The sequence below is a fragment of the Gymnoscopelus microlampas genome (assembly GCF_963454915.1).
Source record: "Gymnoscopelus microlampas genome assembly, chromosome: 16".
Classification (NCBI taxonomy): domain Eukaryota; kingdom Metazoa; phylum Chordata; class Actinopteri; order Myctophiformes; family Myctophidae; genus Gymnoscopelus; species Gymnoscopelus microlampas.
This window is the reverse complement of record NC_139953.1, coordinates 32603674-32621007: the sequence shown is the minus strand read 5'-3', so window position 1 is coordinate 32621007 and position 17334 is coordinate 32603674. Positions and strand designations below refer to the sequence as shown.

The following is a 17334-nucleotide window of genomic DNA, read 5'->3' as shown; positions in this document are numbered from 1 at the left end:
ATGTTAGTGACAGGTTACACAACTGAAGTGAAGACTGTTGATGACAGTTTGTTACTCTACTGTACCATTATTTACAAGACCGTCTCTGGCACCCACCCACACACACACAGACACATAGCATGGTTGCATAATAGTTATGTGAAAACCAATCATGGGACTCCCGCAGATTCGATGTGTACCTGCATCTGAACTCGACAGTCTTGAATAATGCATGCATAGTTCTATTTCTGCGTCCTGTCCTCCTTCCCTAGCAACCCCCCTCATACACACTCACTCCTCCCCTATCCTTGGTGCCGCAGGCTTCCTCCCTCGCTGAAGACGCAGCCCTCTGAGACTTAATCATCCCCTGCCGACCCACTGCCAGTTCCCATCACACGTAACCACTCGTGGGGTGGGCAGGCTGGGGAGGGTGCCAGGGGAGGAGGATTTCAGTACACCATGATGTGGTTCCACAGCAGATTTAAGGATTTTTCTCCCAATTAATATGTTGACGCTGTGCTCCGGGTGGCATGCCTTTTTATCCACCCCTCTCTCAGAGGACTCACATGTGTTGCCCTTTCCTCACTTGTTGCTCTTCATTTCACACCAATCAGTCTTCCAACTACGCTGTTCCCTGCTCAACGCTTCCTCTCTCTCCCTCACTTTCAGCGAAAATTACTGGTTCTTCTGAATGAGGGTGTAAACATTTGGTACACTTAACGACTTATACCCTATTTACTTTGTTGAACAGAGTACTTATACCCTATTTACTTTGTTGAACAGAGTACTTATACCCTATTTACTTTGTTGAACAGAGTCCCCAAGGGGTCTATACTTGGTCCCCTCCCTTTTTCACTCGACACCAAACATTTTCACTGAAAATAGCTACAAGCTCAAAACGCATTGCATTGCGACGCATTGTGAGCTTGTAGTTGTGTTACTATTTCCATTGAATGTTTGCCTATTTTCACTAAGCGTTCTCCTATTACGACATGCACACAATAAGGATGCTAGGAGTCATGTGGATAAAAACAACTGTTGCATTGCGCGCATGCGCCACATCTGTAATTCTGGTTCTTTTCTCCCCCTTGTTTCCACAGGAAATGATCATAGACAAGGTGAACGGCCAGCCTGTCCCCCGCTACCTGATATATGATATCATAAAATTCAACGTGAGTAGCTTGTCTTTTCACCTGTCACTCCTCCAGTCCTTAAATCAATAAATGATACAGTCTGGCTTTTCACTCTATGCAGGTCGTTAGCACTGGCCAGGCCTCATTATCATTCCCCTTCTGCCTGGGGTCCAGCTGAGAGGAAATGGAGTGTCAAATTCTTTCAAATGCAGTTAGAACGTCTGCAGTCAGTAGTAGAGTTAATCAGAGCAGGGTGTCTTCTATAGTGCATTGGCATTTATTGACTTGTGTCCAGCACACGCACACGTCACACACAAAGTCCTTGAGGACAAGAGCAGGCCAATTTGTCCAGACTCCTACCTGTTAGCAGAGGTGTCGGCGCTGTGCTGGCCTAGATGTTGAGCGAGGATGCAACTTCCCTCACAGAATCACAGACCCACATAGTTAACCACTTCCCAACCAGGCATCCCTACGTTGTGTATTTGTAGATCGGCTACTTTTGCTATTTTTAAAAATAAGGCTTAAGTGGTTAACAGGGATCAGTAAAGCAAGCCTGACCTTCAGGGTAAGTTAACAAACAAACGCAGCCCACAATCACTGCTGAACCCTGTCTATTACACTCAATATGTATTCCCCACATTAAACTTTTGAGGTAACCGTCACCACTTAAATATGATTTATTATATCTGTTTGCATTTAATTTTGTTCATCGTTCATTTGAGATCATCGGTGTCAATGCAGCTGAAAACACGCCTCATTGTTTTTCACAATAGGGCTTAAGTGGTTAACAGCGATCAGTAAACCATGACTTTCAGGGTAAATTAGCAAACAAACAAAGCAGCCACTGCTGAACCTGTCTATTACACTCAATATTTAGTTAACTTTACCACTTAAATGTGATTTTTTTTTCTGTCTGCGTTTTTGCTTTTGTTTAGTTCGTTAATTTGCTAGAATAGGATTTAATGGGTGTTGGAGCTTCTGACATTGTCAAAAGAGGTGACGATCATTGGTGTCACTGCAGCCGAAAACAACGATGCCTCATTGTTTTCGGCTGAAGTGAAACCGATGATTATCCCTTCTTCGTCGCTCATTAGTTGTGGCAGCGATAATTGCCACAGAACAACTGTATAAGATGTGCAGGCTTAATTATGCGTTCTCTCATGTGATGTGTTGTCACATTCGTTTTTCACCCCGACGTGATTTCTTTTGCCCGAGGACAACAATCAACTGGCTGGTAATGGCTAAGCTTATCTCCATGCTGATATAACGGCAGGTCAGTCCAAAGATGAATGACCCTACACGAATGAAAAGAAACCGGTTGATGGATTCTTCTGTGTGTGTGTGTGTGTGGGGGCACCAAGATCTTTAGCTGTTGGGTGGACACCCGGTATGTCCAAAACCGTTACTTTTCAGGAAATCTTTGTTCCAATGGATCCAATGTAGTTATTGGATTTTTTTTGTCTCAAGCTCCTCTTAATATTTGTCATTTGTTAAATATTTATAAAACCCACAGAGAGACTTACGCATTTGTAGGAATGCCAGTTTTTTTAAATAGCGGAAGTAAGCTTGCAGATTGGCCATTTTAGCTACTTTTGTGGGACACTCTGAAAACATAAAAACATGGAATATAATAGAAGGTTTCTGCCAGAAAAGCGCTGTTATGTTTGTCTGTAACCTGTCCTAGTCCCCTCCATCGATCAGAGGATCGACCACACAAGCGAGTGGCTCAATCAATACCCTAGTCGCGAAGGGGAACGACTTTGTGAGGCGGAGCAGAGGTTAGAGTCTCCACGGGGGCTCCCCTCAAAGCCATCACTAACGCTGTGCTGTATTGATCCCAGCGTGGCCATTATTGGCCTTCTCCGTTATGTGGCCGTGCCCTGCTCCTCCGCACGGAGGCACCACCCCAGGATGGAAATCCAGCAGGAGAGGAAAGACAGCACCCACCAGGCCTCGTGCCCTGAAGTGACACTAAACACACAAAATACTTGTTTGGGAAGTCAGACAGGCCAGCAGCCACCGAGTTAGCGGTGAGAGTGGAGTGTGGCGACAGGGATCATGTGTCCTCTCCTCAGGCCAGGATAGCTTTGTGTGCATGATAGCTTCGGCCAGAGGAGGAGAACAAGGCTTTTCACTTGCTTCCATCTGTAGATTGTGCGGAAAATTGAAGAGGTTATGTCAAAGGGCAGCTTGTAGATTAAAAAGGCTCAATTAATTCTCAAGTCATGCAATGCGGGTGCTCTCGCAGCACAGCGGGTGCCTCTTGAAACATGAAATTGGTTGACCTTGACTGTCAACCCTGAAGACTTGGAGGTGGGTTGTTCTGTTTCAGCTGTGGGCTGTGGAATTAGATGAGGGTTTTTAACTTCCTGCAGCTATACTGTTTCGTGTCAGCTCTGAGTAAATGCCTGTCAGTCACTGTCAGCTCTCCCACTGTGGAGGCATTGACAGGCTGTCGTGATGTTCCTACAACTATCCATATACCTTCACAAGATGTATTATAATATAGAAAACCATTATTCTGAGATTACATGTGTCAATTTTGAGTTTAGAACCTGAGATCAACATTGGAGTTCTGCCATCTTTTCCTTGACCTCATTATCTTTCTTTGATATTTCATTAGACGTGACATTAACTCATTCCCTGCCAGACTTATTTCTGGCTGTGTTTGCCCACTGCCAACCATTTAGGGTTTTTTATAACTTTAAAAAACAGACAACAAACATTACGACCGAGGCGGAGTCTCTCTCCTTCAGCCCAGTGTAAAAACCCCATGTATTGCCATGTGAACGGTCGAATCACTTACCTTTTTCAGCTCGCCACAGACCTCGCTAAATCCCTTATGATTGCGTGTTCAACTGTTTGTAGACACACAGGGTAGTTGTGTGAGTGGCCCAGAGAAGAAATTTTCAATCGGCGACATTCCATTTTGAAGTAGAAGCAGTTTCTAAAAAGCGTTTCTAAACCGCGTTACACGGGGGAGAAAAACGAAGCCGAGAAAAGGCCGTTTTAGAGGGGGACCTAAACAGGAAGCGGTCTGAACCGAAAATCTTCGATTTGACGTATTTCCGTATCCGGGTGTGCTACAATGAAATGTGTCACTGCGAGAGATGAAGGACGGTGAGATCTTTTAAAATCAACGTTTTTTTCAAAATTATATTAGTTTTTTACGTCCTAGGCAGAATTGGTAATTGGAAATAATTACGTTTTTTACGTCCTAGGCAGGGAATGAGTTAAACAAAGCGAGCAGAGGATGAGATGAGTATATAAGAGCTCTTAACACCCACTGCAGAGGTGGTTGGTGGGAGAAAATTGCCTCTTGACATCTCCTGCCCTGTCTGCTGAGGCACAGAACGTGGGCTTCTGCTTTGTCACATCTTACATGTTCTTTATTCCCCTTCACCTGAGAAGTCGATTGTTAGTTTGTGGCTAGGCAAGAATTCCTCAAGTAGCTGCTTTTTTTACGGGTGCCAGATAGGCGTGTACCTATCAGAGAGTAGCTTAGCCTCTCCTTTTGTTGTGTAGCCAGGTGGTGTGAGAAGGAAATCGAACAAAGGACTCAATAAAAAAATAAAGAACCCTTAAATCTTTGGAACAGTCTTTGTATTGATGACCAGAGGTGGGTTACAACAGACTTGCATTCAAATAATAACAAAAATCAATCATCAACCCCAACATTAATGGCTTTCAAGTCAGTTTGCATTTAAGATAAAATCAATAATAGCAACCCCAAAACAATATATATTCAATCAATGATTTTCAAACTCAAGACCTGGGGGTACAAATGGGGGTTATTAATTCAAGTCACCACACCCTTTGAAATAAAACAAAATGAATAGTCTTTTTAAATACAAAAAAAAAACATAACAGATCCTCTTGCTGTCAGTTAACTCATTCAGTGCCTGACTTCTTTCTGGTTATGTTGTCCAGGTGCCAGAGCCAGAAATTCATTGTAAAAAAAAAATGCTTAGGTGCCGAGATACAGCCTTTTTCAGTAAGAAGTCAAACAAGAAGTGAATGGAGCAGCACATTTTCAAATCATGATATCTTGGGTTCTGAACATTAAAGAAAAAAAAAAAAAGTAAAAATAAATAAATATATATATTGATTTAAAAAAAAAATTATGACGTCTAAGACGTCACGTGGCGCTCAGGGCTTAACAATGGCGATTTTTTTTATGACGTTTTAGACGTCATGTGGCACTGAATGAGTTAATGGAAAAGATCCTCTTGCTGTTAGTCAAGTGTCTGAAATGGAATCCTCTTGCTGTCAGTCAAGCTTTTCCATCAGATATAGTACATTGTTCTGTGTTACCTGTGTGTTGAATAGGGTCCCATTATGGTCAACAAATCACATCCTCAGTTTCAATTCTCCTCCCTGGATTCCAAACGCAGTGGAGGTTGAATATCTGCAGGCCTGCTTATACAGTTAGTGAACTGTTTTAAATAACTTGAGTGCTGCTGCTAGCAAACTAAAACTCACACACCGTAGCAATTTCAGTCCTGAGCAGGGAGATTGCCAGGTGTCAATCATCGTTAATTGGTGATAGCTCATTAATTAAGTGTGATGACTCTGGCCATCACGTCACACTGTGTTTGACTTGAGCAAACAAACTGTTTGACCATTTATATCATACTTTGTCGACCGGTGTCCCCTATACTAGGATTCTGTACTTGGCCCCGTTCCTTCTTCGCCCTACACCAAATCTCTTTGCCGGAAATAGCCGATCTACAAGCTCGCAACGCGATATGAGCTTGTAGATCTGCTACAAGTGAATTGGCGCCCATTTTCGCCGTCCAGAATAGGGACGCTAGGGCTTATGTGGTTAATAAAATGAAACCATTGGCAATGAACGGGCTATAACTATCACTAATCCGCTCATTACATGTGTCTCAGAACTACACTGCTCGTCTACAGGTTTATCAGGCACCTCGCAGCTCCTGCAGTGGCCTTACAATTATATAGAACAGTGGTTTTCAACCTTTTTCATATCAAGGTACATTATTTATTTTGCATTTGAGCCACGGACCACCTTTTGATGAGATCTAGCCTCTCAGACCCCAAACTTTGAATATTTTGTTATCGTTGGATAAGATTTTGTCCACAATTCCATATACTGTATTGATGTTGGTACCATATAAGAGATCATAACAATCATAACAACAATCAAAATAACAATTCTTTAACCAAGTAATGCAGATGTTTAACAATAATGTAACGGTGTAAAATGAAAACAAATGGATGCGTAAGGGTCCATTCCGTTTCATTTTACACTCTCAAGAGTTAAAGATTTATACGGGTCCATTTGGTCACCAACTCTCCATCATTTAGCTGGGGACCACCTGGAACCCCCTCAAGGACCACTGGTGGTCCCTGGACCACTGGTTTAGAACTACTGGTATAGAATAACTCCCTTCACCTCGACTGTGAGGCACAGGCCAGACGGGGGAACTGAAACGGCACCACACTACTGACCTAGTGGAGATAGACCTTGTTTCATTTATCTTTATCTTGCTCCGCAGCACAGGGCAATCCCTCCAATGACTTTCTAAGCAATAGTGACAATGGTTTTCAGAGTCCACTTTACTGCGAGCAGAAAAAGTGGCCCCACTGAAACAACAATGCTCACGTTCTTCTTTACAACTGTTGTAACTGTGCTGTGTAGGATCTTTTCTTTTATTCATATGAGTTAAAACAAACTCCTTTTATGAGAAACATCCATTTTCTCCCTATTATGGTATGTAGATGATATATTCTGCCTGTCCTGTAACAGTCTCTTGGTATTTTTTTTTTCAATTTCTTAACCTAAAATTCACTGTGAATTTTGATTGACAGAATCAGTTTTCCTGGATCATCCGTAGATTCAATATATTTTAAACTGACCTATAGACTAAACTCACTGTTGTCATAATCATCCCCTAAAAGTAGTCTCAACAGCCAGTGTTGACCCTGTCGATTTTACCAACAATATGTTTGTAATGAAAGATGCATTTTAAAAGCGTGTCCGCAAAGAACTAGCTGTTACAGTTGAGAGAATAAATGAGAAATCTAGAACCGACCTTCAAGGGTGCTCAGGAAAGCAAGAAAGAAGTTCCTTGCTTTCCAAGTACTGACCAAGTACTCCCGGTGTGCCTAAATGATTAAGCCTGTTTTGCATAGACACTGGAAAATTATCTAAGCCTGTTTTGCATAGACACTGGCACATTTTAAAATGTAATCCTCATTTATGTAAAGTTTTTAATGACTATACTCGAGTAGTTTCCTCATGAGGTAGAAACCTTAGAGACACTCTATGCCGTTCAAAACTGCTGTCTGAATCCCCCCACAATGCACAACTATGCCAGATGGGAATTACAGATTTGGTGCTAGTGCGCAATGCAACAGTACTTATTAATTTACCAATTTGAAACACCTGCTTATTTCTTGCACCATAAAATGTGTTATTTACATTATCTCATGTCCATGTGGCAAGTACTATGTAGACAAAACTAAATGTGCCCTTAAGGTACTATAGCAGAACATCTCAGCTCCATAAGATTAAAAAAAAAAGCACTTACTGTTTCAGCACACTTTATTGAGGCTGGTCAACCTCTGCTCTCTGGTACATGGGCAATTGGGCATAGAGAAAGTGGTTTTCCTAGTGAGTGGGGTGACTTCGATTGTTGTTGTTATTGAAGAAAAAAAAGTTGTAATAGATCTATTCCCTTAGGAAGACTTGTCATGACAAAACGTTGGTAGAGTTTATTTAATGTTTTCTTGCATTGTAGCAATATATAATACTTGTGTCCCCTTTAGTTGTTGTTTGCTACGTTACATGTACATTTGCAGATTTGTCCTCTGCATTTAACACATCCTAACTATTAGAAGTAAAATGGCTCCCATTAATACAGCACATGGGGATAAGTTAAGGGTTAAGTGTCTTGCTCATGGACACTTCAACACATAGACTGGGCGGACCGGAGGTGAACCAGTGACCTTCCGATTCCTAGATGGCCTGTCTACCCACTCAGCCCCGGCCCACCCCACACCCACATTCATACATTCCATACATGCTCCTTAAAAGGGGAATACCACTAACTGTAAGAATTGTAATGTTATCTCTACATCACGGACACGCCTGTATAATTGGTGAACATGAATCACTGCCCTACTGTACATACAGCCATACACCCAAGAATTATCTGTGTGAATGTTTGTAATTGGGAAAGATGGTAAAGGAAGCCCGGAAGAACATCTTCATTCTGGCGCACTTTGCTATTGTGATATAGATCAGTTCTCAAAGTGGGGTCTGGGCTCTCCAGGGGTCCTTGATAGGGTTTCCCACAATGTGTTCATTGCGTTGTAGAGCTTGTGGATCTGCTATTTTTCAAACATTTGAAAACGTGTTAAAAATTTTAAACAAATCAAGAAATAATGCACAAAAGATCTCTTATGGGGCCCCCTAGCATAACATCTTTTCAGGGGTCCACGCACAAATACATATGAATTTGGTGTGTATATAACTCACTATTGGAGCACTCGTTTTTCCGGCACGGGAGAGCGCGGGGGTCTCTTTGAGACTAGATAGATGGATAGATACCTTTATTGATCCCACGGGGGAATTGTGTCATTATTATTTAAATAGAGTGCAAAAGTGTCGGGGTAGCTCAGTCGGTAGAGCACTCGTCTTTCGACCACAAGGTCATGGGTTCGATCTCGGGCACCGCCAACTCAGCGTATGAGTAGCACGGCTTGTGTGGTACTGTAAGTACTAGGAGCTCCACCTCCGCAATCCATCTCCCAGGGGTCTAGCGCATTGCGAAATGGGGATAGACTCCCGCGCTCTGGCTGATACCAACAATAAGCCTCTCCGAGTGTAAAAATAGTTAAATTGTGGTGAACATGAACAGTTTAACAACGGAACAAAACATTCTTATTTCCCAGAGCGGAGTTCGCGCATGATGCTGCCTCTGACTAGTCCTTCTGACTTCATCAGCACTGTCTTTGATTTCACATCAGCTCAGAGAACCACTAAACCTTCAGTCAAGATCCATTTTCTTTTGTTGGGTTACTTTTTTTACCACTTCCCTGAATTTCAATCGTTCAGCCGGTTTGTTCAGCCCATCTTCTCTCTGAGAGAAGGCTTGATTTCTGTTCCCACAGCTTCCCCCAATTTTAACATTTCATGCATTTTTATATATAGATACACTTTTTTCTTCTACAGTAAAGTTTTCCCTTAAGAGCTGTTCAATAATTCACAGAATTGTAGCTTGACGGATCGGATGCTTTTTGCTTCCTGCAAACGGGTTACCTTCTTTTTTAGTTTCTTTACCATGTTCTTCTAGGGCTGCAACTATTGATTATTGTCTCCGCCAGGCCGAAAGGCATGGTGAGAGTATGTTTTGCGCCCTGTTCATCCGTCCGTGTGTCTGTCCGTCCGTCCGTGTCTGTCTGTGAACAGCTAATCTCCGGCAACCAGCCACTGCAAAACTGTGCACACACACTCCCTGGAGGCCAATGCCCGAATTTTTCAGATTGGCCTGTTATAGCGCCACCAGGAGGCCGATTTGTGCAAAACACATTTTTGGATATCACTCCTACAGATTTTGTCCAAACCTCACGCAAATCGGTTCACAGTATCTCTATAGTCATGTGATCAACATGGATCTGTCCGATTTTCCATATTCCAAGGGCGTATCGTCATAGAGGCTCCCCCACTGCCCCCAGGGAGAAAAAAAAAAAAAAAATCTACATAACATTAGCACCCCCTCACCCATTCTGTTGTAGCCAACCACCGGAATTCGCCTTTGTTTTCAAATCGGGCTTATTTGCATTCGGCCGGATAGTTAATGGGTGGCCATTAAAAACCGGTTTCCCCGTCAAACCGGTTCTCTTGCCAGGTAAACAGTATAAAGCAGGGCCAGAAATAGCTCCACATTTCATTATTGTTGTGACTTGTGACTACTCTACTACTCTACAACATGAAGAAGCCACCAACCAAAAAACGATTCGTCCAGAGCAGCATGCTGCTACACTGCGCCGCCAGCTCCAGCAAGACGCCAGCAAAGGAGGACAGCAGCAGTGCCAGGACACCAGCGCTCATCACCGGGCCAGCGGTGACGACTGCCCCACCAGCGGCTGCTGGGGGGCCAGTGGGGCCACAACCACCAGCGCCCACCACAACGCCAGACCCGCCCCCACCACCAGCAACCATCGCCGCGGCCAACAGCACCATACCAGTGCGCCCCTGCTCCCCGGATTCCAGCGGCGCAGTTGCGCCTACAGACCTCTCTGCTATCGACGAGCCAGCAACTCAACCCAAACTAAGCCGCTTCCCAACTACAACGATCAACAGACGCTCCAGGTGCTTTTCAAAAAACTGGTATGAGAAATTTTCATTCATCGAGTACAGCATTAGTCGAGATGCTGTGTTTTGCAAGACCTGTCGGCATTTTGCGCCTGAGCATTCAGAGAACGCATTTACGCATGGTGGCTTTTCAGCCTGGAAACGCACAGGCGTTGCTTTTACGACGCATGAGAAGAGTGACCTACATAAAGAAGGACTACAAAGATACCTGGGATACAAAGAAGTAACCGCAAGTGGCCGTGGCACAGTCCTAAATCAGTTGACAAACACTGATGGGATTTATGCTGAGAAACTCGAGAAGAACCGCGATCATCTCAAAGCTGTTTTGGACGTCATCCTTGTCTGTGCAAAGCAAGGCATAGCATTACGTGGACACAGAGAGACTGATGGTGATGATGATAAGAACACAGGCAATTTTAAGGAGCTGTTTAAACTGGTCGCCAAGCATAATCCAGTAATCCAAGCCCATTTAGACACGCTCCACCAGTGTGCTAAAATGACCAGTCCTCTTATTCAGAATGATTTGATTAATGCTGCATCTACATTGTTGCTACGTAATGACCACATGCACCGTTGAACGCCTATTTTCCAGTGTAGGCAGAATCAAAAATGCATGCAGAAGTTCAATGACAACCTCTCGCCTAAACAGTCTATGTCTCCTGTCCTTTGAGAGAGATTTAACTAACCGTTTGGACCCAGATGAGGTTATTGACATGTTCAAGTGCAAACCCCGTCGTATTAAGCTGTAACATACTAGGCTGCTATATGTTTGCACTGCAGTGCACTGTATTTGATTTGTTAACTTTGCTGTTGTAAATACACTTTTGAGAATAAAAAAAACATACATTGATTATACTTGCATTGTGTTTTATTCACGTTTCTCTCTCTTGCATTAACGCTGATGGTAATTCTCAATAGACTGTCACTTATCAGCCGTCGTTGCGCGAGCCCCCCCCCCCCCCCCCCCCCCCCCCCCGCGAGGGGGGGGTTTAAGAATCTGGCCCGGTCCACGTTAGGACCCACCATACGCTAGTGCCATATTCTATCCTGATTGGCTAAGAGTGGCTTTCAAAGTTTGCAGGATTGGTTTGTGTTTAGCAAAACACATTTTTTGAACAAAATGCCTCAAATCGTGAATGCAGTGTCCAATTGAAAGGCCTAAGAAAAAATGGCACCATTTTCACATTGGCCTATTATAGAGCCACCAGGAGGCCACAATAACCTACTGTACCTGACCTGGCGGAGACCTGTGCTCCAAGGAGCATTTTTTTCTAGTTTTGTTGCAATTATTCTATCAATAACTTTTGAGTTACAGTATTGACAGTGTTACTGTCTTTTTGCTGTCGGTCTGTTTTGTTTTCATTCAGCACTGGATGGATGGCCGTCACGGTAAGAACATTGCCACTGCAATGTCCAGTTTTTTAAAGCTACTATAAATCCCAAAACAATCAGAAAATCGATAGGTAATTATTTGACCAGTACTTGAAGTGTGTGTTTCCTACTGAGCAATCACTCACACTTACATCTTGTTCCGTCCTGATGACACAGATGACAGATGGTGCTGAATGTGTGGGACATGATAACAGTTGTTCTAGGAACACGTACTGTAGTACGCTTTTAGTCACTGCGCATTCACTGAAAATGAATGTTGGGCAAGACACCTTGCATCTCCACATTTCATATTTTAAAGTTTTTTCATAAATTAAGGTCCTTTTTATACTTCGAAAATGGCAGATCTACAGGCTCACAATATGTTGTGATATGACATGTTGTGAGCTTGTAGATCTGCTATTTTTGCTTCAATGTTGAAGGTTTTCAGCTATAATGACATACTTAAAATAGGGACATCAGGTTGATGTCTGTGGGTTGGTTTTATTAATATTTAAGCAATGAAATGTTTTTGAAAATGTTTTCTGAAAAGTAACAGTTTGAGACAAGCAATTCTTCGACCGACACTGATGATTTGTGTCATGGCTTCAGGGTCATGAATGTGTAAAACTGCGGGGGGCATCTGGGTAGTGCAGGGGTAAAGTTGTGCCCACCACCGTAGGAGACACATGATTGTCTACACTATCCCTGGACCAACGGTAGGACTATTAAACATGGAAGGAATTAGCAATGACTAAATTGGGGAGAGAGAAGAGATATAAACTAAACTGTTGATTAAAAAAAACTATAAAACTGTTATTAGCAATTTTACTGCCCAAAGGGATCATTATTTCATTATTACACTGATTTTAAGGAGGCTGTCTGTAGATTGTTCAAATGTTTGTGTGACTTTTAATGCCATCTTAATTGTCTGCCCCAAGTGCTATAATCTAAACAAAAATGTTTTCTGCACATTGAAAGATTAGACACAAATGTACAACAGAGTTACGCTTGAGCGAAAATACAGTATAAAGTTAGATCATGTAAGTACCTGACACTTGAGCTGGGCTGTCTCACACAGAAGATGAACAGAACTGCACTCTGAACATTCTAGTGCTCTATGTTCTGTTTATCTAAATGTCAGCAGTGCATGTAAGCAGTAACGAACTCACAAACTGGCTGCCCAGAACCTCCTCCGCTTAAATGGACCATTTTACTCTCCTCTGGTGCCCTTTACTTCCATAGGAATCTCTGGAGAAAATATGTGGCCTTTACCTAAATCAGTGGCAGAGCATAATTCAAATACCTTGGAGTTACAGCATCTCAGTCACTGTCTGCCCTGCATCCATATATTGAACTACAGAACAGGCCCTCTGGTATGGGATCAGTTATAATTCTGTCACTAAATCCAACATAGTCAGAAAAAAAGCTGCAGATTAAGCAGTGAATTAGAGCCGTTTTCTCTGACACAGGGCCCTATCTTACCCGGCGCAAAGCACAGCACAACTGTCATTGCTAGTTTACAACCCAAACAGTGGTCATTTTTATGGGTAAATGTGCTTGCGCCCATCTGTGCGCCCAGGGCCTTGTTGGTCTTAAAATGAGGTGTGGCTAGACAAATTACTGGTGCATTGCAATGTTAGGGGGAGTGCGAAAAATCTGAAAGGGATTGCGCTTTAGACCAGCTAAAAGTGTAAAAGTCCACAGTATTATTTAAAGAGCACATAGACAGTAAGATTTGAACCAGCCTATATAGAACCAGCTTCTATGGACTGGTTCACAATGTGCGTACACTGTGCTCACAATCAAAATAGATCTGAATTGACAGGGTGTCACTCATCTACAACATAACAACACATCACTCACGTACAGCATTGCAGCTGAAATTGTGAATTATAAGAATAAGAGGTGGAGGAGAGTGAGATAGACGGATGTTTATTTCAAGTACACTTTTTTTTATTGATAATAGAAAATATATTTAAAGACCATGTGACTTTGAAATATGTTAAGACTCTTTGAAGAATTTTGTGAACCTTTGTTGTCTTTATGTCTCTGTGCAACAGAGCATACAGCGGTAGCCTAACATGTCTTCAATATCCATGTTTACAGATCGTTCATTTATCAGTGTGGATGTTCATATCATTATCGTTACATTTATCATCAGGTATCATTCTTGGTGTGAACAGCCCTTGACATCGCCATCCGTCATGGATGTCTCTTGGACTGCTATGAATTGCCATGCAGTAGGCACAGCTGTACAGCTGTTCCGCTCCTTCATGCTTTGACAAGTGGCTTAAATTAAGAGGATGAGCATGTGATTATTAATCTTAATATTATTATTTTTTAAAGATTTATTTTGGGGCTTTTATGCCTTTATTGATAGGACAGTAGGCTGATACGAGATGTCTCTTGGACTTAAATTATGACACATTACACGACGCCAGAAGGCTCGATTCTGAACAGCATGCCGAAATACACATTAGGTGAGCAGCAGTTTTCCCCGTCTCCTGACATCATTACATCACTTCTGGCATTGTGCGGCTGTTCTGGTTATTCCTGAAGACGAGGAGACACTCACCACCACCTCCCCCCACGTCTGCTTCACCTCAGCTTTGGATTCCTATAGATGGTTTCGCACTTTCACTTCATGCACAAGCAGATCTTTTTCCTGTGCAGAAAACTGTTTGGGTCTCCTCCAACTTGCCAAATCCATTATTTAAATGGCAATACACAAGATGCAAGCAGGCACATCTGGCTCTTAAAGGGAATGGGAGCCAACAGCCAAACACATTTATTGGATTAATCCATGTTAAGCCTAAAACACACTCATGATTAGTTAATAGAGTAAATGCAACCCCTTTGTGCTTTAAGTGGAGTTCATCAATTGGACAAGTGGAAAGCATTAAATACAGCATGCAGTAATAACCTAAGTATTTTACTTGCATACATCAATGTTGTCATTACTGGTTTTCCCTGGAATAAAGGGTATATGACTGTTTTTTCAGAATCTGAATTCACATGGCAAATGGTTTCATCTTCCATGAAGAGCTCTCCTAATTCTTTTGTGTTGCAACTACAAACTACAATCTACAAAGCTCTCCTGTCATTTCAGATCTGCGTCTCCTAAGACGATCTATACTGAACATCAGTTAAACAGACTCCCATTTTGAAACCGGAAATGGCCTGCACATTATAAAATTCAGTTATCGCCAAAGTGATTTCCATCCAGCTCCTCTCCTCCCGTTTTCACTTGAAAGCAGTTCCGGCAGACAGACATTATCTTTTAATTTAGCTCTTCTCGACCAGGCACATTAATGAGAAACTGCAGGCGAGAGCGTCAGCTTTCATTGCCCTTTACTTCCCCCATACTCTCAGTGGACAGACAGATGGGCTTGGTGGAACCTTGGCTTGGCCTCGGTGGCCCGACCCGTTTGGTAGAGGCTATGACGGCTCCGGCCAGCTGATTGGTTGGACAGCCGGTGCTCTTCTGTTAACAGTTACTGCACGTGGCAACAGGCGAAGGCATGAGAGTCCTGTTGTCATAGCGACATCAAAGACATGCGGATTGCACTGTGCAAACACTAGGTTTGGTGTCAATATTGTAGCAACTATATGGTCAGTCTGCTCAGCCCCACGAGGACGCTTGTCCTCCAGCTCATGATTATTCAGACCATAACACTGTTGCCATGGCAGTGGACTGCCACTTAATTTATTTTTTTCATTTTCATAGCTATACAAGACATTTCCAAAAGAGATTAGTGTTAGATTGCATTTTGATGACCTTGGAGAAATAAATGACTGAAAACCACAGACTATTCTTTCATGCATGACTTGGAGATTTCTGTGTCGTGATTACTAAAGTACTAAAACCTAGTACTTTAGGCTGGATTGTGAAAATAAATCATATTGCTTTTTATATAGGTAGCATTTCACAGATGTCATCCCAGGGATCATTTATTAATGTGTAAATTGATGTTTTTTGTTTTTTCAGGGGCAGCCAGTCGGCCAATGTGATTTCAACATCCGCTTGTTGTGCATTGAGAAGGAGATAATTTCTCCCAGAATGGAGAAGATGAAGACGGGCCAAATCGACAAAACGAAGGAGCCCTTCAGTGTCCGAGCCAAGCCCTTCTTTGACATTCACGCAGCACGCAAGGTAACTTTTTACAGGGTGTCCGCGGAAGTCGTAAAGTATTAAAAAGGTATTAAAATTCATTATGTGAATATAAGGCCTTTAAAAAGGACTTAAAAAGACAACAAAAACAAAAAAAGTCATTATATATGTGTTTTAATGGTCTTAAAAAGGGCCCAGACAGGGAGCCATGGAGGAATGTTGTCACTTGTCGGTGTAGGGGGACATTAATTAGTGTCATAATAGCAGCGATTATCGTCCTATCCATGAGATAGATAACTCTGTCGCTAAACAACAGCACTGAGTGATGCAGTGATGCAAATGAATAGACTTGACTCCCCTGACTCGTCGCCAGATTTGGTGTTGGACCTTTCATCACAAAACAACTCGGAACGGCTGTTAACGAGAAGTTTGTTTTTAACAAGTGCCTCCTCTTCCCTCTCAACACTCTTTGTATACGCCACCCTATTTTAAATCTGACCACTGATGCAGACCTGGCCTAATTAGTGCCTACACCTGCTCTCACAAAGATCGATCCAGATGGCCTAATGAAGCACAAATCCAACATATTGTGAACTAACTACAACCTTTTGGTAATTAGATTATTATCTCTGCAAGGCCGCGAGGCAGAGATTATGTTTTCGCCCCTGCTGGTGTGTGTGTGTGTGTGTGTCTGTCTGTGGAGCATCGCTTTCTAGTTTCCCTTTGTGAAGGCTTACAGGGGGGAAGGATAACAGACAACATATTGACATATAAAATAATAATAATGCACATTTTTGGGATTGAAACCCTTTTTTTACTTTTTTTTCCCTCCTACCACGGTTTAGCAAATTCTGTGACTTGCATTATAAACATAATATCTGGACGGCCACACTGTGCCTGAGGGGGTAGAGACTCTGTCTGGTAATCAGAAATCAAATCAGTATCCCCCAAATACCCTGGGTGCCAGAATATATGTACATACTTATTTTAGGGTTTAACTCCTTCTGGAGAGTCCGGACTGTGGATATTTAGCTTTTGGAGTCGTATAATTTCTAGTTAATTACAGGCTAAGTTTTTTTTTCATGTTCAGTTCCCCAGACACAGTACAAGAGGGTCTTTATGTTTTAATGCTGTGAAAAGCTGGTCAGCCTCCCACCCAAGACCTGCACTTCTGCCCTAACGAGGGGTCTGCCGAGGGGCAGCGCACAATTAACCCATTAAGACCGGGAATGCATCGGTGTCATTTTGAAACAGATGCAAGCTTGTAGATCTGCTATTCCTTTTGAAAAAAAATGTTTTTATATATGTTTTTTTAAAGTGAACATTTGTAACTCAAATCTTTGCTTCTGGGGGGATTCTACAAATGTCTCCTAAATCCGAACAGTTTTTTGAAA

The 17334-nt window shown here is 42.5% G+C and overlaps 1 protein-coding gene across 1 annotated transcript in view; it reads left to right on the top strand.

Moving 5' to 3' along the window:
• rngtt (RNA guanylyltransferase and 5'-phosphatase) overlaps nucleotides 1–17334 on the top strand; it is a 94298-nt gene that overhangs the window by 34228 nt on the left and 42736 nt on the right. The window contains exons 10-11 of the mRNA XM_084082697.1: nucleotides 1080–1151; nucleotides 15818–15982. Coding sequence (XP_083938823.1) covers nucleotides 1080–1151; nucleotides 15818–15982 — 237 coding nt within the window. The remainder of the gene's footprint in view (nucleotides 1–1079; nucleotides 1152–15817; nucleotides 15983–17334) is intronic.